The sequence below is a fragment of the Trichosurus vulpecula genome, chromosome 3 (genome assembly GCF_011100635.1).
Source record: "Trichosurus vulpecula isolate mTriVul1 chromosome 3, mTriVul1.pri, whole genome shotgun sequence".
NCBI lineage: Eukaryota > Metazoa > Chordata > Mammalia > Diprotodontia > Phalangeridae > Trichosurus > Trichosurus vulpecula.
The window spans coordinates 249,731,442-249,757,172 of record NC_050575.1 but is presented as its reverse complement, the minus strand read 5'-3'; the positions used below and the strand labels follow the sequence as shown (position 1 = coordinate 249,757,172).

General features: G+C 38.1%; 1 protein-coding gene across 1 annotated transcript in view; it reads right to left on the bottom strand.

Annotated features, from left to right (window-relative positions):
* The window catches only part of DLGAP2 (DLG associated protein 2), a 201,989-nt gene extending 176,505 nt beyond the window's left edge, over positions 1-25,484 (bottom strand). Inside the window, exon 1 of the mRNA XM_036751925.1 lies at positions 24,415-25,484. Within this exon, the coding sequence (XP_036607820.1) occupies positions 24,415-25,416 (1,002 nt within the window). The 5' untranslated portion in view covers positions 25,417-25,484. The remainder of the gene's footprint in view (positions 1-24,414) is intronic.
* Between the last annotated feature and the right edge of the window lie 247 nt (positions 25,485-25,731).

Here is a 25,731-nt window from a genome sequence, read left to right as displayed (position 1 = left end):
CTCCCTGCCTGTGAGGCAACCTATATCTAGTTCAGACATTCATTATCTTTCCCATGGTCCACTTTAATTATCTAACTGGTCTCTGACTCTAATCTCTTTGCCCTCTAATCCATCATTTGAAGGGCTATCCCTCAGAAGATGGAGTGGATTTGTTCTGTTTGGTGCTGGAGGGAAGAACTAAGAGCAGCATTTGAAAGTAACAAAAAATCAAATAGAAGTTTGTTACAGGGAAAATCTTCCTAACAATTAGAGTCACCCCAAAATGGAATTGTTTGACTCAGAAGGCATTCAGAAGGAGGTCTTGCAAGACTTGACCACTTGCTAGATGAGTTTTAGCTGGAGTTATTATTCACTTCTGAACTAGATTAGATTTGCTGGAGTCCCTTCCAATTCTGAGATTTTAAGTGAGTTGCTGATCCAAAACATCCCTTCCAGAATGCTCTGTTTATAACCCTGCCTTGCTTGAAACTCTTCAGTGGCTCCCCATTACTGAAAGAACTCCGAACTCAATTATTTAATTATTATTATCAGTTCAAAGAAGTGGAAACAAGGCTAAATTTAGTCAGTGGACCTGGGTCCAATACCAATATTGTTACTACTTACTATCTTATTGGTCTCAGGAAATCGCCACCTCTCTAGACCTTGATCCAGTGAAATAAGAGGGTAAGAAAATGATTTCTAAGGACCTCTCTTTAAATACAATGATACTATGACTTTCCTAGCCTTCTCCCCTTTGACTTCTCTATATTCCAGTCAAAATAGATTACATCCTATTCTGCAACCCCTGCACTCTTCTCCCTCTGCCTTAGCTCATGTCCAGTCTCTTCCTGGAATGATCTTTCCCCTCAACTTCACCTGCCTAAATTCCTTCCAAACATTAAAGGTCCCTCTCAAATGCTGCATCTTTTTGAAGCTTTCTTTGTTCCCCAGAAAGGATCTTTCTTTCCTAAGAATACCCAAAGTACTTGGCACCTGTCTTGTTTTCACACACTATGCTATTACAATTATTTGTATACATGTCTCTTACTCCTTGCTAGATGGGAAGGGCAGATTCTGCTTCTCCCCCTTCTTCACACACAGAACTTAGCTCAGCAACTTGCACATACTAGTTGTTCAATAAATATTTGCTGAATTCGAAATATCTTAAGCTCATTCAGTGTTTGTATTTTGTTGGTTAATTTGATTCCATCCAGTTCAATAAACACTAATTAAATAATTACTATATGCAATATGTTATGCTTTGACCTGATATATAAAGATAAAAATTTTTAAAAAGATAATCCTTGACTTCAAGGACCTTACAGTCTGGTATAGGCATGGAATGAGGAGGAGTGTAACATCTGTGCTCAGCCAAGTGTGAATTGAGGTGATAAGGCAAAGGATAGTTCCAGAGAAAATGCTCTAGGAAAATTTGATGGAGTGGGCAGAGGGGAGGAACCTTAATGGTGAGGGGACAGGGGGGAATGGTAGGCTTCATGGAGCATGTGGCATCTGAGAAGAGCCTTGAATGAAGGGAAGAAGAGCTACAGAATACCTGCAAAACAAAGTTCTTAACACCAAAGTCATTGACATTATCAAATGTTTCAGCATCAGAAATGGTTGTGATTTTATCAGAAAACAAAATGACATTAAAGAAAGACATATTACTAATCTTCCTTGCCACTTCACCTTAAGGACCATAAGACCTTTCCATCTGAGTTGTAGCTGAAAACTCTTTTATATGTTGTCTGTCTATTAGAATATCAGCTCTTTGAGAACAGGGACTGTTTTGCTTTTCTATTGGAATCCCTAGAACTTAGCACAGTGCTTTGAATTTAGTAAACGCACCATAAACATTTTTTCATTCATTCATAAAACAAGCCGAGATGCGAATGGAATTCATTCTAGGCGTGTTGGTTGGTCTACATGAATGAATGAAGGTAAGAGAGAACAGGACTAGATTCAAAAGAACAGTTAGAAATATAGTTTGGGTAAAACATAGAGGGTGTGGGAAATAAGGCTAGAAGTGACTGACGAAGCCAAGTTGTGCTTGGCTTTTAAAGCCATACTAAAGGGGAACTGTTTCCTTTGTGAATCAGTCATTACTTGGCTACCACTCAAATAAATACTTTTGTTTTGAGCCAGTGAAAATGAGAGGCAATGTAATGCAGTGGAAAGAGTACTGCACTTAGAGTCAAGGAAAACCTGTGTTCCAAATCTGACCTCACCACTTACTAGCTGTGTGACCCTGAGTAAGTCACTTAACCTTTTTGGGCTTCAGTTTTGTCACCTGGCAACAATAATACTTGTAGCACCTATTCTCAGTGTTATTGTAAGGATAGAAGGAGATAATAATGTTACAATGTGATTTGCAAACCCTAAAATGCCATATAAATGCCAGCTATTACGCTCAACTTTTTCTAATCCAGCTGCACCTTCTCAAATTTTTTTTCCTACTTATTTTGTTGGTAGCTGAATAATTCTTCAAGTATGAAGCAGCAACAGAAAGGGGTGATCAGATTCTTATATTGTTTAGGGCAGGGGTTCATAACCATTTTTGTGTGTTATGGGTCCTTTTGGATGTTTAGTGAAACCTCTGGACCCCAGGTTAAGAATTCTTGCCCTGAAACGTTATTATGTGTAGCCTTGTAAAGTGTATAGAAATGAGGGATTCTTCTTTACTTCTGTAATCATATAGTTAGTACACCTCTTGCCTCGATGTCAGACTTTCTATACATATTTGTCAGAAACTCCCTGGGTCCTATAGGAACCTTCTGAGAAAAGACTTTTTGGAGCACCGAAGATCTAAAGTCCCAGTTGTGATCACAGCACTGGAAAGGATGGGGAGATGGGAGGAAATGAGTGAACATGAACCACTTGAAGGGAGGGGTGGTCCAAATTGTCATCACTTCAACTTCTCTTCCATTGTTCTACACCTGCGTATCTAATCATGCTTGTAGTACACATTTTCTACCACCATCTATGGAAAATCTGTCCAGATAACAAATTACAAGTCAAATACCATCCCCTCTCGTTGTCCCAGCTGATAGTGATTTCTCTCTCCTTGTTGTTCTTCAGTTGTTTTCGGTTGTGTCTGACTCTGCCTGATCCTATTTGGGGTTTTCTTGGTAAAGATATTAGATTAGTTTGCTATTTCCTTCTCCAGCTCATTTTACAGATGAGGAAACTGAGGCAAACAAGGTTAAGTGACTTACTTGCCCAGGGTCATACAGCTAGTAAGTGTTTGAAGCCAGATTTGAACTCAGGAAGATGAATCTTCGTGACTCTGGATGCAAGCTGCTGTATCATCTAGGTGCTCATAAGTCACAATTGCTGGGAGCATCCATTTCTCTATTCTGTAAAATTATTGCATCCCTTCGCCAAATAATTTCATATTCATTGTGTATATATTTTGTACATGTTTATATGTATGTATGTTTTCTCCTCCATTAGAATACAAGCTTCTTAAAGGTAGAGACTTTTACTTTTTCTTTGTATTCCATCACCTCAAACAGTGCCTAGCTGTTGGTTGATTGATTAATTGCTTGATATAGTGGAAAGAAGAGTAAGCTGAGAGTCAGAAGTGGTGGGTTCTTAAATGCATTTCCTTGGATGAACCGCTTCTCTTTCTAACTTAGGTTCCTCTTTGAAGTGAGAGTTTTGGACTAAATTATCCTTCTTGGTCTGACTCTTTGAGTGACTACTTGGATCTATTCCAATACTAAAATCCTTGAAAAAAAAGCTGAGCATAAATGACATGATCATTTTCCCCTCTGAAGTGATTTTCCTAAACGTAGGTCTGATCATTTAACCCCCTACTCAAATTCCAGGGAGCTACTTTCCCCCTCCAATCACCTCCAGGATCAAATACAAAATGCTTTGTTTGACATTCAGACCCCTTTATAACCCTGCCTCTTATTACCTTTCCAGTCTTCTTACACCTTACTCCCCACCACGTACTCATCTAGCCCATGACACTGGCCTCCTGGCTGTTCCATGAACAAGATACTCCATCTTTCTGCTCCAGGCTGTAGCTGTTGCCTATTCCTAGAACACTCTTCCTCTTCCACTCTGGCTACTGACCTCCATGGCTTTAAGTTCTAATTAAAATCCTACCTTCTACAGGAAGCCTTCCCTAACCCCTCTGAATTGCAGTGTCTTCCCTCTGTTAATTATCCCCTATTTATCTTGTTTATAGCTTGCTTTGTATATATTAGTTTATATGTTGTCTCCCCCATTAGACTGTAAGCTCCTCAGCTCTTAGCACAGGGCCCAGCACATAGTCATTTGGCTGTTGTCCTTTGTGTTTGAAGAGGACCAAAATGACATCACTATGTTAGGGTCAAGGTACAGTGTGTCTGACTGTGGTTTATCAGAGCAATATAAGCTTGGAAGCTCTACCACAAGTCAGGAACAAATAGTCCATATGAATATTTGTTGTGTGCATCTCACATTTCTTTTGGGCTACTTCAATTCTGCTTTCTTACAAAGTACAGAGCCTTCTTTCATGCAGTTACACCATACTGGGAGGCCCTGTGCCAGTGTCTCCCATGTCTTACAATCAATTCAAAAGTTCTTCGGAGAGACCTTGAGAGTGTCCTTGTATTGCTTCTTCTGACTTTAATATGAGCACTGGCCTTATGAGTTCTCCATAAAATAATCTTTTAGGCAAATGTATGTTTGGCCTTCAAACAATGTGGCCAGCCCATCAAAGTTGTGTTTTCTTCAGTAGAGTTTGAATACTTGGCAATTCAGCTTGAGAAATCACTTCAATATCCAATACTTTATCTTGCAAGGTGATTTTCAAAATCTTCCTAAGACGATTCAAATGGAAGTCATTCAGTTTCCTGGCATGATACTAGTATACTGTCCAGGTTTCAAGGCATCCAAATAGCAGCCCTGAGTGAAACAAGTCTGGTAAGTAAAGGTCAGCTTACCAAAGTTGGAGCTGAATACACATTTTTCTGGAGTAGCCACAGTGATGGGGAGCTCTGTGAAGCTGGTGTAGGTTTTGCAATCAAATCTAATCTAGTCAACAAGCTTGTACACCTCCCAAAAGGAGTGAATGACAGACTCATGACAATGTAATTGCCACTTGCAGGAAAGTACCATGCTACCATCATCAATGTGTATGCTTCCACCATGATGAACCCTGATGAGGTCAGAGAAAAATTTTATGAAGATCTGGAGACCCTCATCGTCAATGTTCCAAAAGAGGACAATGTTGTAATTCTGGGTTACTTTAACACCAGAATAGGCACAGACTATCAGACATGACAGGGAGTCCTTGGGAGAAATAGTCATAAACAGTAACAGCAATGGCCACTTACTACTGAAGACTTGTGCATCTCATGACCTTCTTGTCACCAACATTGCCTTCCATTTACCTAAATGCAATAAAACTTCTTGGATGCTCCCTCTCAGCAAACATTGGCATTTAATAGGCCATGGCATTTTAAGGAGAAGAGACAGACAGGATGTGAGTGACAAAAGCCATGTATGACCCAGAGTGCTTGACTGATCACAGACTTATCCTCTCCAATCTAAATATTCACATTCTACAAAAACCATGGCCTCCAAGGCAAGATGACCAACAGCAGACTTAATGTCAACAGATTAGAGAGCTTCTCCATACATGAACATTTTGTTGCTAAGTTTGAAGGGAAAGCTGAGCCAATACAAAGTTGGTAACAATGGAACAGAAAAGGAGTGGGCACCTTTCAGAGATTTGCTGTACAGCACCACATTTACTCCTCTGGGCACTTAATAGTTGCTTAATAAATGTTTATTGACTGATTGAATAAGAAAAAAACAGAGTTGATGCATCAAGACAAGAGAGGGCACAAGATCATAGAATCATAGGCTGAGAGTTGAAAGGAACCCCAGAAAGCTTCTAGTAAGCCCCCTGCCCTGATTATATAAATAAGAAAATTGAGGCTTAGATAGGTTATGTGATTTGCCCAAGGTCAGACAGGTAGTAAGCACAAGAGGCTGAATTTGAACTCAGGTTTTCTGCCTACAGAAACAGTGCTTTTCCTGTTATTCGAGGAGAGAGAGAGAGAGAGAGAGAGAGAGAGAGAGAGAGAGAGAGAGAGAGAGAGAGAGAGAGAGAGAAATACAGAGGAAATTGGGATAAATAAAACCATCAAAGTAAGACTTTCAAAAAAGAGCTATCATCTGAGTTTAAGCAAATTGTAAGCTTAAATTATTTTTCTTTGATGTACGATGGGAATTTCTGTCCTTAGGAGAGAAATGTCCTTTTCTGTCAAATTCCTTCATTATGGCTTTTGATGTGACACTAAATCATAAGAGAATATAACCTATGTTCTGTATAATATTCTCTGAATATATTTTATATGTACCTAGCTATTTGTATATCGTGTCCCCCACTAGAATGTGATCTCCTTAAGAGCAGGAACTGTTTTTAATCTTTCTTTGTATGCCTGGTGCTTAACATTGTGTCTGGCACATAGTTGGCACTTAATAAATGCTTGTTGCCTATCAACACAGAGCTTCCACTCCAAAATAAGTATTCATAAATACTTTCCAAAGCCTGTAAGCATATAGTTATAGCACAGCGAACCATGTCATTATTAGTTAATTATTTTTTCCCTTCTTTAAACCTTCCTTGGCAGAGCTTCAAGAGATGCCAGTACTCTACATGGTACTGGTATTTCTATTGCTTTCTTATTCTGTCTCTTCCCATAGAACAAGGTCATTTTTTCTGGGAACTTTTATGGAACCCTTGAAGAACTCTGCTGGGGTGCACCCTAAATGACATAACAATAGCTGATATTTCACTAGCATTCTATTGCTATAAAGAACTTTACACATACCTTTATTGAGAGGTGGCTGAAGTGCAAAATGGAAAGAAGACTGGAATTATGGTCAGGAGCAACCTGGTTTTAAATTCTATCTCCAGTATTTACTAACTGCATGACCATGGATAAGCCATTTAATTTCTCTGAATCTCAGTTTCTTCATATATGTGATACAGACCATAATAGCAACTACCTCATGGCATTGTAACAAACTGAGGTAATAGATGGTAATTGCAAACCCTTACGTGGTATTTAAAGGCCAAATAGTGTCTTATTTGATTGTAACTACCTCCCCACACAGAAATCCCTTTTATACTAACTCATCCCCTAATTGAACATTGCTAGCACAGGGATCTCCCTCCTTTGGGGGAAGGTACTTTGTATTCTTAGGAAGGTTTAACTAATCTAAAATCAACTTGTAACTTCTACCCAACAATCCATATTCTCTTCCCTATAGCCATACAGAATTAATACTCTTTTTAAAAAGATCAATTTATTTATTTTTAGTTTTCAACATTCATTTCCATAAGATTTTGAGTTACAAATTTTCTCCCCATCTCTCCCCTCCCCTCCCACCCCAAGATGGCATGTATTCTGATTGCCCCTTTCCCTGGTCTGCCATCCCTTCTATCATCCCACTCTCTCAACTTATCCCCTTTCCCCTTACTTTCTTGTAGGGCAAGATAGATTTCTATACCCCATTGCCTGTATATCTTATTTACCAGTAGCATGTAAAAACAGTTTTTAACATTTGTTTTTATAACTTTGAGTTCCAAATTCTCTCTCTTCTTCCCTCCCCACCCCCTTGGTCCCCCCTCTATGTATATGTATGTATATGTATATGTATATGTATATGTATATGTATATGTATATGTATATGTATGTGTATGTGTATGTGTATATTCCCTTCAACTGCCCTAATACTGAGAAAGGTCTCATGAATTACAAATATCATCTTTCCACGTAGGAATGTAAACAGTTCAACTTTAGTAAATCCCTTACGATTTCTCTTTCCTGTTTACCTTTTCATGCTTCTCTTGATTCTTGTATTTGAAAGTCAGATTTTCTATTCAGCTCTGGTCTTTTCATCAAGAATGCTTGAAAGTCCTCTATTTCAATGAAAGTGATTTTTTTCCCCTGAAGTATTATATTCAGTTTTGCTGGGTAGGTGATTCTTGGTTTTAGTCCTAGCTCCTTTGACCTCTGGAATATCATATACCAAGACCTTCAGTCCCTTAATATAGAAGCTGCTAGATCTTGCGTTATCCTGATTGTGTTCCCACAATACTGGAATTACTTCTTTCTGGCTGCTTACAATATTTTCTCCTTGACCTGAGAACTCTGGAATTTGGCTACAATATTCCTAGAAGTTTTCCTTTTGGGATCTTTTTCAGGAGGCAATTGGTGCATTCTTTCAATTTCTATTTTACCCGCTGGTTCTAGACTGTCAGGGCAGTTTTGCTTGATAATTTCTTGAAAGATAATGTCTAGGCTCTTTTTTTTTTTATTTTGGCTTTCAGTAATTTCCAATAATTTTTAAATTATCTCTCCTGGATTTATTCTCCAGCTCAGTGGTTTTTCCAATGAGATATTTCACATTGTCTTCTATTTTTTCATTCTTTTGGTTCTATTTTATGATTTCTTGATTTCCCATGAAGTCATTAGCTTCCTTTTGCTCCATTCTAATTTTTAAGGAATTATTTTCTTCAGTGATCTTTTGGACCTCCTTTTCCATTTGTCCAATTCTGCTTTTTAAGGCATTCTTCTCCTCATTGGCTTTTTGGACCTCTTTTTGCCATTTGGGTTAATATATTTTTAAGGTGTTATTTTCTTCAGTATTTTTTGGGGTCACCTTTAGCAAGCTGTTGACTCATTTTTCATGATTTTCTTGCATCACTCTCATTTCTTTTCCCAATATTTCCTCTACTTCTCTTTCTTGGTTTTTAAAATCCTTTTTGAGCTCTTCCATGGCCTGTAACAAATTCATATTTTTCTTGGAGGCTTTTGATGTAGGCTCTTTGACTTTGTTGTCTTCTTCTGGCTGTATGTTTTAATCTTCTTTGTCACCAAAGTAAGATTCTATAGTCTGAGTTTTTTTTTACACTGTCTGCTCATTTCCCCAGCCAAGTACTTGACTTCTGAGCTCTTTGTCAAGGTATGAGTGATTCCAGAGTGGAGAGTGCTCTGTCCCAAGCTTCAGGGGTTTTGCGCTCCTATTTTCAGAGCTATTGTAGGCACCTGTAAATTTTCATTTCTTCTGAGTTGGTATGAGCTAAGGAGGGGTATTTACTCCTCTGTTGGCCTGTGCTCTGGTTAGTGAGTGACCTCAAACACTCTTTTCTACCTTAGAACTGCTAGGAGAACTCCCTCTCCACAGCCACCCCAAGCTGTGCCACACTAATGCTCCAACTTACCGCAGGACCACCAACCAGGACTGGGACCCAGATCCAAGTTCAGGGTAAAGCAAGAGAATCCTTCCTCAGTGCCAGCAAAGAGATCCCTGCACTCCCGCTCTGATCAGCTGCTTGATTCCCCCTACTGTCTGTGGGCCTGGAGCTCTGGAAGCAGCCACTGCTGCTGCTGCTGCCACCAATGCAACTGCAGCCACTTCTGCTGTCCTGAGGCTGGGGCTGGACTGTGCCCTTCTCTCACCCAGGTCCAATAGAGTTTTCCCACTGACCTGCTAAGTTGTGTGTGGCATTTGTGGCTTGAGAAGTCTGGAAACTGCCATAGTGATTCAGTGCCCTGAGACCTGCTCCACCCAGTCTGCACCCACGCTGGGCTCCAATCTGCTCCCAGCATATTGCGATAGACACTTCCCAGCGACCATTCAGGCCATCTTGGTCTGGAGACTTGTTTCACTCTGTCATTTTGTGGGTTCTGTAGCTCTAAAATTTGTTTAGAGTCATTTTTTACAGGTGGTTGAAGGGATTTGAGGGAGAGCTCCAGCAAGTCCCTGCTTTTACTCTGCCATCTTTGCTCTGTCCTCAATACTCTTTCCATCTAACAATATTTGAAGACAGCTATCATGTTTCTTCTAAGTCTTTGCTATTCCAAGTTAATTTTCCCAAGACCCCTGAACCATTTCCAATCAAGGCTCTAAGACTTCTCATCATATAAGTTATTCTCCTTTAGGTACTTTCTAATTTGTTAACAATGTCTCTCTTAAAGGAAGGCACCCAGAACTGGCCACGGTATTCCATTAGTATGTGTTTAACACAAAGTACACAAGGACTTTGAACATCTTTGATCTGGACACTCTACTTCTTTTATTGAGCCATCAATGTCATTTACTTTTTAGTAGCCACATCACAACAATGACATATTGAACTTGTGGTCATTTGAAACCCCTAAGATTTTTTCACAGAAACTGCTGTGAAACTTCAAGTTAGCATTTACCTCATTGTTTTTATTTCTGTAATAGAATGTAAGCTTCTGAGGCCAGGAGCTGTTTAGTTTTTGAATTTATATCCTCAGTGCTTAGCATGTGGCTGGGCATTTAGTAGGTGCTTACTCCATACTTGCTGAATGAAGAAATGAAGGAATTTGAAAATAATTGTTTAAAAATTTAATTCAGTAACTAACTTTTAACCCTTTTGAAAGGTTAATAATATCTTTAAATATGCTCCCTTTGACATCCTGGAAGAAGCTCTGAATGGACAATTTGGCTAGACTTTTAGTAGCTCCATCTGAATTCAGACAAAAAGGAGATTTGACTGTAATTTTGTATTGTTGTCCTCATTTTGCCTTTTTCAGAATAGGGTCTACTTATAACCACAGAATCACACAATAAGATAAATATATAAGATAAGTAAAGATACTAAAGGTGGAGAGGACCTCAGAAAATTCAATGAAAGTACTATTTCTTTAAAAAGCAGTCTAAAAGTTAGTCTTCTGCCTTTAGGAACACAAAGCCTTGTTATCTCTACATTACATGTGAAGCAGTTGAGGCTGGGAAAAGGGAAGAGACTTGACCAGACTGGCTGGTAAGTGGCAGAGGGGGATACTATAATTACATATTCATTGACTTTAGGATTGAAAGTGACTTTGAACATTTCTTAGGTTAATCCCCTGACTTTGCATATTACAGGAGTGAGGCCCAGACAGGCAAAGTGTCACAAGTACAAGGTCAAAAAACTGGTTTATGGCAAATCCAGCATTAGGATCCAAGTGTCTTGCCTGCCAATGCAGCACTGCATCTATTCCAACACATGTCCCTTGCATCCATTAGAGTTGACAGGCAAAAGGTAGAATGCAACCAACAAAATGATTACATTTAATGTGAAGACTTAGAAAAAAGAAACTCAGAGTAGAAACAGAATCTATTGGTTTTATACCAAATGTAATGTGAGTTTTCAGACACTAGACAGGAAGATTTAAAAAAAATAGAAATTTGATTATTAAAATGTATCCTTTATTCATTTGTTTGTTTAATGACTCATCTATAAAGTACCATTGGTCACCTGATAAAAAAGCTAAAAGGTGTTCTTAAGTAGGCTTGAACAATTCTGGTTTTTAAAATGAGAAACTCTACTTATTAAATTCAAGCTCTATCAAAACACTTTTCTCCAAAAGCAGTTTGGGACTAGCATTTCATTTTTATGAATGCCGTAATATCTATTTTTTCACTCTGCTTCAAAGATCATTCAAAGATGATCATTGACTATTTGGGTTGATGCATGTTCACAGTACTATGTGGGAACTAGAGGGCTGACAGATATATGTTCTCAAGTGGTTTGCAAGGTAAGAGGTAGATATATAGTTTCATATATTTCCATGAAGGGTTTTATTCTAAGACCAAAATAAAATCCTTTTTAAACCAAGAAATTGGTTTCCATATTCTGATTTTTATGTAACAAAAAGAGTAATGTGTTTTACTTTAACACTTTGAGTAGTTACTAATATATATTAAAGGTAAAATAGCTCAGATAGGCTCATCAATTTAAATGACAGTAGTCAATCTCAGCACTTAATATTCTTCTTAGGCATTTATATTCTTATTAGTTTTTTTTATCTGTGTACATGTTATCTTGCCTAGTACAAGGAAAATTCCCTGAGGGCATAAAGTATGTCATGTTCATCTTATTTATCCCTATATCTCCCCTGTGTACTGACTATTATAGATAATAAATGCCTACTGGGTGAATAAGTAAATTTAATTGAATTTAATATATATTCTAGATTATATAGCAATTCCTAATTGAATGATTTTGGGGGGGGCAGGGCAATTGGGGTTCAGTGACTTGCCCAAGGTCACACAGCTAGTACATGTCAAGTGTCTGAAGCCAGATTTGAACTCAGGTCCTCCTGACTCCAGGGCCGGTGCTCTACTCACTGTACCACCTAGCTGCCCCTAATTGAATGATTTTGACCCCTTCTACTACTTTCTAAAGGGGGTGTAATTTCTCCCATACCACAGTTCCTCTAACAGAAAGACAAAAATGAAATCACAAAGTGCTAATGAGGTGTTAAGGGGTTTTCGTAGGACCCTACAGAAATGTGTGACGAACTTCTTTATAGGGCCTTGACCTTGAACAAATGCAACTGACACCATACAGGAAGCTTCTACTGATCAGCTCTTTCTCTCTCTTCCCTGCTTCCTTCCCTCCCCGTGTCTCAGTCTCTTTCTCTTTGCCTCTGTCGCTCTGTCTTTCTACGTGTATAAGATGGAGAAGAGGAAAGTATTACCTCTTCTCTACCCCCACCCACTTAACCATGTCAGTAGATTCACTTGAATGGGAGGAGATACTATATCCACTGAGTAGCAGAGACACACACTATTCTAGGCAGTCACCCAAGGGAAGAAGTGAAGTGTGACTCCCTGTAATCTAGAATTGGACATTTAGAGGAGAAGTCCCTAGCAACTAAACTGTGCAACTTGCCCAGCAGGGATAGTATATCCTCTGGGAAGCTTTGGGAGCTCTGAGAAGATTCTACAAAGAGAAAAAGGATTTCCAGGACCTGAGGTCCCAAGGAACTACCTTTGCCATATAAATCTGTACCTTATTACTACTGTATTTTAAGTTTGTGTTTATTTTCTCCACGGACACTTTGTGTGTTTATGAGAGAGTAAGTCTAGATCTATGAGGGAAATGATTTTTTGCTACATTTTTTACTATGCCTTCTTAGTATATACCTTTGCTAATCAATCAAAAAGAATTTATTAAATATTTACTAAGAGGAAATCATGTACACTGGTTTATTGTTAATAGGATGCATATTGGCCAGGGCTCATGAGGTACCTCAATAGGAGTAGTCACAGGTTTACCACTAGAGTCCAATATAGCAGTCACCCTTCAGCAACCCAGTCTATGAGTATGAATGCAAGTTTGGGGAGGAGGTGTTTCGTCTTAACAATGGGTACCCCTCAAGTCTCTGTCTTTGACCTCTTTTCTCTCTGTATTGCAGAGAGGGATTCTGCTTTAGGTATGGGGTGGAATTAGCTGAGGGTCCAATTCAACTCTGGGATTCTGTGAAATGTTAGTGAGTGGTCGTATTTAATTCATGCATAGGGTGGAAATTGCAGTGACCTTGGCTTAACCTGTCTTCTCCCTGGCATCTTTAATGGAACAGAACTTCTTGTTTTAAGGACTGGTGGAATTTGAATTTTGGAACCTCAAGAGTTTGAAGGGACACTAGATTAACTCGTATCTGAAAAGAATTCTCCTCTATAGAATATGGAGGGCATTTAGCCTCAGCTTGCAGCACTCCAGTAGTGGAGAAGTCATTGCCTTCTAATAGGCAGTACATGCTATTTTTGAACAATTCTAATGATGAGGAATTTTGTTTATTACATTGAGCTGAAATCTGCCCCTTTGTAACTTTCACATACTGTTCCAAGTTCTGCAATCTTTTGAATGGAATCTTTTTCCAAGATCTTGGGAATGTTTGCAAAGATTGGTGGATTAATTGACTAGTTGATAGAAAGGTGGATTATTCCACCCTCTGAAGGAATAGAGTGAAGGGAGGATACCTGAAATGTTTCCCAATAGAAAGAAGTTTCATTATTCCACTTCTTACCGTCTCCTCAGAAGAAAGAATAATGACATGACAAGTTTCGCCCCTATTGCTGTTTGCAAACACAAGACAAACATTTCTGTCATACACAAATGAGACAAGGGAAGAGGAAAACTGAATTTGAAAAATAAAATAATGCACAGCAGGTTATTGATGGTTTGAAAACTCTGAGACTATTAATATAGGGGTAAGGTGATTTTATTGGCATAAAGAACTCCTGGGTGAAGAAACTCTTGCTACCTATGAAAGTCAGGGCTTCCCTTGAAACTGAGAATGCCTAGATAATTGAGAGGTTAAATGACTTCCCCAGAGGCAATATATTTCAGGGGAAGGACTTGAACTCATGTTTTTCTGGCTTTGAGGACAGCTCTCTATTTCACATTTATTACAGTATTGAGAGGTATTAAATGGAAATCAACAACCAGTGGATCTAAGCATTCACGTAGCCATTGGGGGCTACTATTATGAGTCTAAAATTTAGACAAAGGTCCAGCCTCTATCCTTTGCTCAGAGGAAGTGATTTCTAGTTTTCTGGATCAAAAATTTATCAAGACATCTGGGTTTGAATCTCAGCTCTGCTACTTACCATATTAAGAAAATAATTTATTCTTGCTGAGCCTGTTTCTTCATCTATAAAATGAGGTAGCTGGAACAAATTATTTCTAAGATCCCTTCCAGCCTGAATCCTAAGATCTGCTTCTAATCTTTGCCCTCACAGTTTTTTTCCTTTCTTTTTCCTAGTGCCTTTGTGGATAATTCAATTATTTCCCCTTAATTTCCAGATTTAAAATTGAATCAGGTTTTGTTCTCACCAAGCAACCTGTATTCTTCACCAAAAATCTAACCTAATTCCCATGGAGAAAAATGTACAATAAACTCTTAGATAAACGTTGACTGCAATTCAATTGAGTCCCAGCACAGAAATAGCCTTGGGAGAAAGAGAGAGGGAGAAAAAAGCATTTCCTGAGATGCTCATCTTAATAAGTCTCCTTAGAAGGGCCATAACCGTAATGGCTAAAAGAAAATAAGAAGGGAATTGTAGACCATAAATACACAAGTTTCATTTGTGTATAGTAGGCCAGTGTTTTCTAATATGTGGTCAGTCAGTTGGAGGAATTTGCCCTAGGGAGGAGAGCTGGTTCAGACTGCACTGAGATGTTATATATGATGGAAGAGGCCAACAGATGATATGGTTAGTATACCTGAGTAGAAGTCCTGCTTTGCTATGAAACATGCCTAAAAACAAAGCTTCATTGCAGAATTATGGTGCCTGAGGCAAATTCAGTTGGGGCTATGGTGGGAATAGACCCTCTGGGACTGTTTTCCCTGTGTTATCTCTCTCGCAGAACTGAATATACAACTTAGGACATCTCTTACCCTAGAGCAGCCTGGACACTTAAATTCCCCTTCTTTGCTGGCATATCACAATTAGAGGATCCTTTCTTGACCTACTGCTTATGCTTGGTCTATCTGTAAGCTGTATTGCTTCCTTCTTCAAGTGGAATGGGGTCAAAAGAAATATCTCTTCTCCAGAGATTTAAGGTTCCTCAAGGGTCCCCTTCTAAGGGCAGACTGCAGTTCAGGGAAACTGAACTTCTCCCTTCTACTTGTCCCCAGGCTGCTTGAGACTTGTACTGCCCTTTGTCAAGGACCATACTTGCTCCAGAGATGAAGCAACTCTCCCAAAGATTCCATTCCTGCCTGATCCTTATCCCAGGATGGACCTTCAGGGTGCTTAGAATTTTCCCTTCCCTAGGTGAAAGAGCAAGAGAACTATTCCTAGATAACTCAACTGTAGTAAACTCCATGGCTTAACCCTTGTTGTGACTGTCTAAAAGCATCTTTCTGCTCCACAGAAAATAGTTATTGACTTTTATTTATAGATGCACACTGTGAAAGTATTTACTTCATTTCTTAACGATTCTCCAACACAATGACTGATACAGAGAAGCTCCATTCAATGAATCTTTAGTGGACACAGATGATAGCCCTCTACCACTGAGAAATGCAATGCAAAAAAGCAAGGATAGTGAAGACAGTTGCTTTCATTGGACAGATATAGCTTTCTCCTATGTCTTAACTATTTTTAACTGAAGATTAATTTGATATTTGGTAAAAAATTTTCTTTAATGTTCCTCCAGCATAATTTCATATATAAAAATCTTTCAGAGGATAACAGAGTTAATATTAGAAGGGACCTCAGAAGTCATCTAGTCCAATCTCTTCACATTATGTATAAGAAAGCTGGGTCCCAGGAAGTTCAAGTGAATAGGCCAAGGTAATAGTAAGTTGCTGAGACAAGATTTGAACCCAGATTCTCTGACTTCATAGCCAGCGTTCTTTCTGTTATACCATCCTACCTCCCATTCTCATTCTTCAAGGAGCTGTGATTTTGTCAATGTCTTTTTTCCCTCCCCAAAGCAGAAGACAATATCTCCATGACTGAGTCTATGGTGTTTGATGGTTACAGTGGCTGAAAAATGTGGCACCCAATGGCCAAACTAGATGATGTACATTTCCAAACTTAGGCTAGAATTTGGAGGATACACATCCAGTTTATTATTAAGCTTATCTGCAAAGGCTTGATAGTTTACTAAGCTCTGGTTGAGAAATTCCTTCTACAAATGCAGATTAATTAATACTGATTTGTTCTACAACTTAAAGTCTTAGAAAGCCATCTGGGGTACTGAGAGTTAAATGACTTGTCCAGTATTTCATAAATTGGACTTGAACTCGTGACTTCCTGTCTCTGAGGCAATTTCCCTATCCAACTGGACCATAGTCATTTTCTCTCACTCTGTATACATACACATATGTGGCTTGTGTATATGTGTGTGTATGTGTGTGTGTGTGTGTGTGTGTGTGTGTGTGTGTGTGATAGGGGCCTGACTCCTTTAATCTGATTTATTATTATGCATAATAATAACTTGATTAAAATTACAGGTGATCCAAAGGACAATGGATTGATTTGTGGAGGGTGTAATTAGGTTGAAGCATATTACCAACCAAGAATTGAGCTCCAAAAGTTGATTGAATGACATCACAAAAAGATGAATGGTAGAAGAGGAAATGGATGGGTTTTGTAGTGACAATAAGGTATGACAGATGGACAGCCTATATGCTCAACTGATATTCATGTAAAATTAAGGAATCTAGAGGAAGGTCTTCAGCATATTATATGAACTTCTTCCCTTCCTGTCTCTCCTTCTGATCCTCCCCTACCCTTCCCCAAGGCCTATGGAAGAAATGGACAAATCTTGCAAAGAATGAGAATATATGGAGGAGAGGTGGTTTTTTGCAGTATTAGGGAGAGTATCTGTATTGATGTAGTCATACCTCTAGTAATGATTACACCAAATTAGTCATTTAAGGTATACTGGCCACTTTTTTCATAAAGCAAATATATATTTTCTAATGGTTGGAAGAATATTTTTTCCCTTCAAGGAAATCTGGATGCTCTCCAGGTTCCAGATAGTGGACCTGACCTTTTTCTATCATTTTGGCTTTCATCTTGTGAGTAGTTCCCCCTCAATAAAGCTGGCTTGCTTTATTGTCTTGTGACATCCATGTTTCCTTGTATTAGGCCTTCAGTATTCTGAACTTTCTTGAGTCTGTATTAACACAGAAGGGGCGCTCACCTTAAAATGTACTATATGACTTTGGGGCTGAATATACATACACATATATAACAGAGGGTGCCACCACATTATAGTAGGGATCTGATGACTATGGGTTTTTTTTTAAATGGAAGGAGTAATAATACAGGAAAAGGTTGGATTGGATGATGTATTCAGTGCATCATACAGAAAGAAAAGTTACGAGGGAATAATAACCTTATTTTATGATTTTGTAAAGAGTTTCAGGTCTTTCCTGGGCTTCTGCTGCTCTACTTGTTAATTTAACAAACATTTATTAAGCAACTATTTAGCTATATACAAGGGAAGGAATGAAATTCATATAGGGAATAGTGCCTTGCCCTCACATAATTTGCAGCCTTGAAGGGGGTAAGATGTGAAAAGAAATAACTATAATAAATATAATATATGCTAAGTGCATTGGAGATTTACAGAACAAAATGGTGCTATTTAAGGGGTGAGGAGGTGCCTGGAGAAACTGGGGAAGACCTTCAGAAGGTGAAGGTGACAATTAAATTGCGCTTCCGTGGATGGATAGAATTTCAGTAAGTGAAGATGGTGAGGGAGGACATTAGAGGCACAAAGAATAGTATAAGCAAAAGCACAAAGGTAGGAGGGTGGGGACATATTTAGGCAGCAGAGTGCAGTTTAGTTTGGCTAGCACACAATGTGTAGAGGGGAGTAACATGAAATAATCTGGAAGATGTAAACAGCTGTCACTGTGAAGGTCTTGAATGTCAATGTCAAGAAGAATATGAACTTTTCCTGGGTAGGCAATCAGAAGCCATGAATGTTTTTTAATTGAGGAGTGATATGTTCAGATGTATAGATCAGGAAATCTATCCCGGTAGGGGTACAAAGAATGGATTGGGGGGGGCAGAGAGTGAGAATGGGAACATATATAAAGAAGATACTAAAAACATTCCAGGTCAGTGGCACTGATGTCCTGTAGTAGGTTGGTGAGGGATACTATTGTAGGGAAAATAGATGTGACTTAGTAATTGACCAGATTTGAGAAATGAAAAAATTGGAATGATCAAAGATAATCCATTTTTTTTTCTAAATGGGAAACTGGAAGGATGATGGTACCACAGAAAGAAAGAGTGAAATAAGAAAAAGAACAGGGTGAGGGAAAAATATATGGACAGAAGCAGCATGGAAAATAGATAAAGAGCTGGGCTTGGAATCAGGAAGATCAGCATTCAATTCCTCTCTTAGGAACTTACTAGCTGCATTACCCTGAGCAAGTTATTTTAACCTTAGTGTGAGTCCAGTAACTCTCTAGGATTTACCCACTTAGGTAGAGAAAGATGCCTATATAAGGAGATCCCAGGGTGAAAGAAATTACAGCTCTTTGGTGGATTGGCATAGGCATATGTGGGCTAACTAAGATAGAGGGGCTTATTGATTAGTCCAATAAAGTCCTGGGGTCAATAACTGAGTCAAATAGTATTTCTATCCCAATAGCTGTGGTGGCTTGACCAATATTTTGTTGGTGGGTTGTAGTAGGGTCAGACAGAAATAGTAAAGTAACTTTAGATTATTAAGGGTCCTGAAGGTCAGGCAAAAGAATTTGTACTTGATTCATTATATAATGGAAAGCTTGTATATGTTCTTTAGGACAAAAGTGACAATGGTGAAAGTGATATTTTAGGAAGATTTTGTTAGATATGGCATGCAGAAAGGGATACAGATAGCTATATGTAGGTAGAGACAGTAGTGAAGTGGACCAGTTGGGAAGCTGCTATAGTAATTTAGGTGTGGGATAATAGGACTCTGATGCATCAAAGTGGCAACAATGGGAATCATGAGAATCATATCCCTATTACCAAATCCTCCTCCTGGTGTGTAAGGCCCACTGACATATGGCTTACACTTGAGTTTCTGGTTGAATTTCAAATGACTTCCTTTGCAGGCAAGGTATATGTGATGCTTTACCTCCTCACTCTGTGCTTTTGCTCATGTCGTCCTTGATGACTGCCATGGACTATTTCCTCAACTTCACTTCGTAGGATCCTTAGTTCTCAAAGCACAACTGAGGCACTTTCCTGATCTCTTCTCCCTCCCCATCTGCCTCCTAGTTATTAGACCTTCTGTCTCTTGAAATTTGTACTTTGTAATCACTTCTTTCTGTAGATGTATTTCCCCAACAAAATGTAAACTCTTTAATGACAAGGGCTCTTTTTTATAATTGTACCTTTCACAAAGCAAGCATTTAGTATATTCTGTTGAATTAAATTGAAAGGCGGAGATTTAAGATTCCATCCACAGGATGGGATAAATCATATTTAAATAATACTTTAATTTTTCCAAAATGGTTCTTTTCAACAATCTTGTGAGATTGGTAATACAGATAATATTATATCCATTTTACAAATGAAGAAACTGAGACTGAGAAAAGTTAAGATCTAGTTAAGTATGTATAGAATAAATATTTTAAACAGAAGATTCAAGAGAAGCATAAAAAGTTCAACATGAAAGAGAAATAAAAAGGGGCTCAATAAGGTTAAACTATTTACATTTCTCTATGGGAAGACAATTCACGTAACTATTAAGAACTTTATTATTATTAAGACAGTTAAAAAGAGTCAACATAGAGGGCGTGGGACGAATCAATTATGTTGGAATAATCTCTAAAAATGAAGGGGTGAGAAAGAGGGATGCACTGGGAGAAGGGAAAAGTAGAATGGGGGAAATTTTCTCGTGTAGAAGAGGTACACAAGGAAGGGCATTTACAGTGGAGGGGATAAAATTAAAGAGAAAAGAATAACCAGGAGAAAACAGGATGGAGGAAATACACAGTTAATAACCATAACTGAGTGTGAATGGGATGAGCTCACCCATAAAATGGAAGCAGATGGCAGAATGGACTAGAAACCAGATTCAACAATATGTTGTTTATAAGAGACACATTTGAAACGGAAAGATACACACAGAATTAAAATAAGGGACTGTAGTAGAATCTAATATGTTTTAGTTGAAGTAAAAAAGGCAGGTTTAACAATCATGATCTCAGAAAAAGCAAAAGCAAAAATGGACCTAATTAAAAGATATCATTAAGGAAACTACATTTTGCTAAAAGATACTATAGTCAATGAAGTAATATCAATTTTTTACAGAAAATTTCTCTGACAAAGGCCTTTCTGAAAAATAAGAACCGAGTCAAATGTATAAAAATAAGAATCATCCTCTAATGGATGAATGGACAAAGGATATGAACAGGCCTTTTTTTCGGAAGAAATAAAAGCTGTGTATAGTCATATGAAAAAATGATCTAAATTACTATTGATTGAGAAAGGCAAATGCAAACAACTCTGAGGTATCACCTCACACCTATCAGAAATGACAAATTCTGGAAGGGATGAGGGAAAATAGGTATACTAATGAATTGTAGGTGGAGTAGTGAACTGGTCCAACCATTCTGGAGAACTTGGAATTATGCTCAAAGGGCTATAAAACTGTGTATGCCTTTTTGACCCAGCAATACCACTACTAGGTCTGTATTCCAAAGATATCAAAGAAAAAGGAAAAGGACGTATGTGTACAAAAATATTTCTATCAGCTCTTTTTGTAGTGGCAAAGAATTAGAAATCATGAAGATGCTCATCATTTGGGAATAGCTGACCAAATTGTGGCATATGATTTTGAGAAAGGACTATTATTATGCTATAAGAAATGACAAAGGGGATGGTCTCGGAAAAACATGGCAAGAACTATATGAACTAATGCAAAGTGAAATGAGAAGAACTGGGAGGTCCTTTTGTTCAGTAACAATAATTTTGTAAGGATGATCAACTGTGAAAGTCTTGGCTACTCTGATCAATATGATGATCCAAGACAATTCCAAAGGACTCACGATGAAAAAATGCTGTCCATCTACAGAGAGAAAACTAATGAATTTTGAGTGCAAATTGAGGTACGATTTTCCCATTTTTTTTGCTTTTATTTTATAATATGGCTAATATGGAAATATGTTTTGCATGATTTCGTACGTACAGTTGATATATCGCTTGCCTTCTAAGTGGGTGTGGGAGGGAGCAAGAAAATTTGGAATTCAAAATTTAAAAAAGAAAATAATATTAAAAATAAACAATAAAATTAAAAAAATATATTATTGTAACCTTGAAGTTAAGATGTTTATCTAGAGCCTCATAGCAAACTATTAAGTATTAGTGTGGGATTTGAACACAGGCCTCCTAACCTCACTGCTTAGTGTTTTTTCCCAGTACATTAAGCTGACTGACACAAAATAAGGGGAAAAGATGGAATAAAATTTGCTCCAAGATTTTTAATCAGTGTGAGTTAATCAACTGAGCCTCCTAACTCGGGACGTTTAGACCAGAATTGTGGCATAGTTTAAAGTTCCATTAGCATCACTATGAGCCTATGCTATTTGACATATCCCAGCTGTTACCTCTAAGTCAGGCCCAAAGCTGACACCAAGGTCCCAAAGCTCACGATAACTGAAGAGTGAGAATGAGCTCCCAGAGGCTTAAAACTGCCTGGACAGCTTGAGACCAGTCCTGTGTCACTATTGTCACCTAATCCTAGAGCACTTATATGACAGTTACTTTGAGAGATTTCACCCAGAAAAGCAAAGATCAAAAGGGTTCATAGGATTTTGACTTGTGAGATTTAAAAAATAAAAGTAGATTCTGCCTTTCATGTTCCTTATGATATTTTGAGATATGTACTTAGATGTTACTATCAGCAGGTATTTCATTATCCAAAAAAACCACATAGGACTGGGAGCCTAAGTCTCTACTATAGTTATAAAGGATAATACCTTATCCAATTATCTATTTATCTCTCTGAGAAAGCAACTGGTTAATATTCCATTATTATTATTATTATTATTATTATTATTATTATTGGCATTTCCTTTTAACACCTAACTGCTGTGATTTGGAAAGGTATTCCTCCATAGCAGGTGTTACTGTAATGATTTGCACATCCTTTGACTCAGGAGTAAAGCTCATGTCTTTTAAAGTGTTCCATTAATTGGTTGTCTGGTGACTTGGATTGCATTTAGCTATATCATTGACTAGCCCATAAATTGTTCCAAGAGCCAGAGAATTACTTATTACTATTGTTATTATTAATTATTCTTTTAAGGTAACTACATGGAATAGTGGATAGAGTTCTGGACTTGTAGTCAGGAAGACTTGAGTTTGAATTCTGTATCAGACACTTACTAGCTGTGTGATCTGGTAAGTTATACAGGGTGTTTCTAAAGTCTGGACACATAGGCAAAAATGCATATTTTCAAGAAATGAAATGAATGAAATTTTCAACAACATTTCGTTTAATTGGAATATTAACGAATAACATCTTCAATATGATTTCCATCATTTGTGATGCAAAGGTTGATGCGCTTTCCAAGATTCACGTGAACTCAATGCAATAACTCAGTAACTCCACATTGCCATCAATTTTAGCAATTCACTGTTAGAATATGACTATGAAATCATATGAAGTTATTTGAAGTTGAAGATGTTATTTGTTAATATTCCAATTAAATAAAACGTTGTCGAAAATGTCAATCATTTCATTTCTTGAAAATATGCATTTTTGCCTATGTGTCCAGACTTTAGGAACACCCTGTATAACTTCTCTCAGCCTCGATTTTCACATCTGTAAAATGTGAAGAACAGTAATGTCTACTTCACAGGGTTTTTGTGAGTATAAAATGGAATAATATATGCTAGGCACTTTGCAAACCTTAAGGTTCTTGGACACCTGCCAAATCCCATCTGGTCTTCTTGACTATAGATGGGAGTCAACAAATCTATTGCTTTCAATAAAATGAAGGACTATCAGGCCTTACCATCTACTCTGCTTCTATAGTCTACAGATTTTCTAGGGAACTGTCATCTAATCTGCTGATGAGTCCTAAGGGATCCTGGATCTGGTCATTAACCCTGCCATTGAACCCTTTGGACTTCTGGGCCTTTACATATGTGCTTCAGCGGAACTTTATTTAGGAATAGAGACAATCTTGGTTTTTTTCTTATATGTATCTCCATAGCTTAGTATATTGCTTGATAGATAGTAAGCACTTTAACAAATATGTTTTCATTCATTCATTCATTTGTCCTTATTTTTATTTCAGCAGCTGCTCCAAATGCAAGTAGACAAAAGAGATTTAGACCTTCAGCATTTCTTAACAGCTTTATTATGTAAATGAATGAGGATACTATAGAGGCAGAGGGAGCATCCAACTGAAGCCTGTCTTAATCTTGTCAATTGCTGGTGCCCTTTCTCCTGAAACACACAGTAGTAAACTATTTTGTATTTATTTGTACTTTTAAATTATTTATTCTGCACATATTTATATATGTACTTATCTCCCCACTTTGAATTGTTTCTTGAGAGTAGGGATTGATTGATGTTTCTGTATTTGTATTCTCACCTCTTGGCATAGTGCTTAGTATATGGTAGCCCCTCAATTTTTGATTAATGGATTAATTCTTGAAAGGGTTGGAATGAATATCTGAAGTGAGTTTTCAGGATAGTTATGATTAGGGGACAGAAATGCCAGAAAAAGGACACAAAAGAGAATTCCCCAATATTCTGTCCTTTACAATCCAATGCCTCTGGTTTATTATGTCCTTTGGTAAGTTAACTTAATCCACATTCCAAAGAAATGGATGGTCTTTTCCCATAATTAGAGATATTAGTGTTATTAAGTTTTAAAGACAATACTTTGTCAGGTATAGTAAATGAACTCATTAAGATTACAGGCTAATTTACACTAGACCAATCTACTCAACTTTCAAATGAAGCCAACATTAATATGGGATAATAATTTTCTTCTTTTTATATTCTCTAGACTCAGAGGCATTAAAGCAATGGTCCCATCATGCTTAGGGATCTGGTTCAAATGAAGAATTAAGGTGTACCACTCTTTTCCTATAAATGTTATTATACTAAATTACAGTAATAACACAACAGCTACTTACCTGAAGGTAATGACATGGCCTCAAGGCAGGCTTAATTTCCTGATGGACCAGAGGCTTATCTAAGTTCAATGAACTCTTTCGGTAAGCTTCTTTTGCCTGGCTTACTGTGAGAGTTGACCAGGAACTCCTTTTCATGTATTTCCCATCAGGAGTCATAGCCAAGCCTTCACATGCAGAGCATTTCATGTCATTATTACTTTTTGAAGTCTTTAGGGAGAGATCCCCAAAGTGGCTCTGGAGAGCTTCAGGGTAGCAGTGGGAGATATGATCCACATGGTGTCGATTCACCACACTGGGTGTTCGATAAGTGCTATCACTGTCCAAATTGTCATCAGAGCTCCACCAACTGCTCATCCCAGATTTATGCTTAGTTTCAGGCTTTCGCTCCTTGCTTTTGCTCCTTTTGCTATGTTTAGAAGGATGACCATGATGATGATCCTCCCCTCTACTGTCACTCTTAGTCCCATTGATGTTGCTTTTGGAAGAGCCTTCTAAAGAATGAGACTTGGTAAAAAGCTTCTGAACCGAATGGACAAGGTGTCGTATTCTTCCTGGGCTTTCACTCCGTTGTTCTGCAGCAGTTGAAGTCCTCTGATACTGTAAAGTGTGGAATCCATCCCTGTGTAGAGGAAGCTGTTTCTCAAACTGGTCCAAAAGATTGGCGGGGATCCGATTGATTTTAGCGCTAGGGTGAGACATGGCACAGTCGTCCCTTGTATCGTAATGTGAGCTGTAGTGCATTCTGGGAAAAGTGCTACTGGACATGTGATCGCCCATCATCATGGGCATCATCATACATTCGGAATGGATGGAACTCCGTGGTGAGCAGCGATGGTGATCCATGGGACAGCTCTCTGTAGGGCTAAGCAGGTACGATTGCCTTGGCTCCTGCCCATGGTGAAGGTGGTCATGGGTGTGTTCACAATCTTCAGGGGGTGTTAAGCCACAGGTATGACCGGAACATAACTGTGGTTGATTTCGACTACTGGATAATCCTTTCATATTCCTTGGAGCAGGAGAGTATCTCTCTTCATTGAAGTGCTGGGTTGGTGACCATGAGTACTGTTGATCTGTTGACAAAAAACAGAGATAATATTAAAGATTTAATATTGGTGGAAATCTTAATTAATTTTGAAAATGAGCTGCTTGGAATCAGGTATATAAGTTACTGCTTCATCAGTTAAGGTTCTTTTTCTCTTTGGGAGCACAATGGTCTCCAAGGTTACAATCACTTTTTTTTTTTTGCACCTATTGGTTGTTCCAAGGGAACTTTTAATTCCTATGTGGTAAAATTTCTATTGGATTCTTGATGTTTTT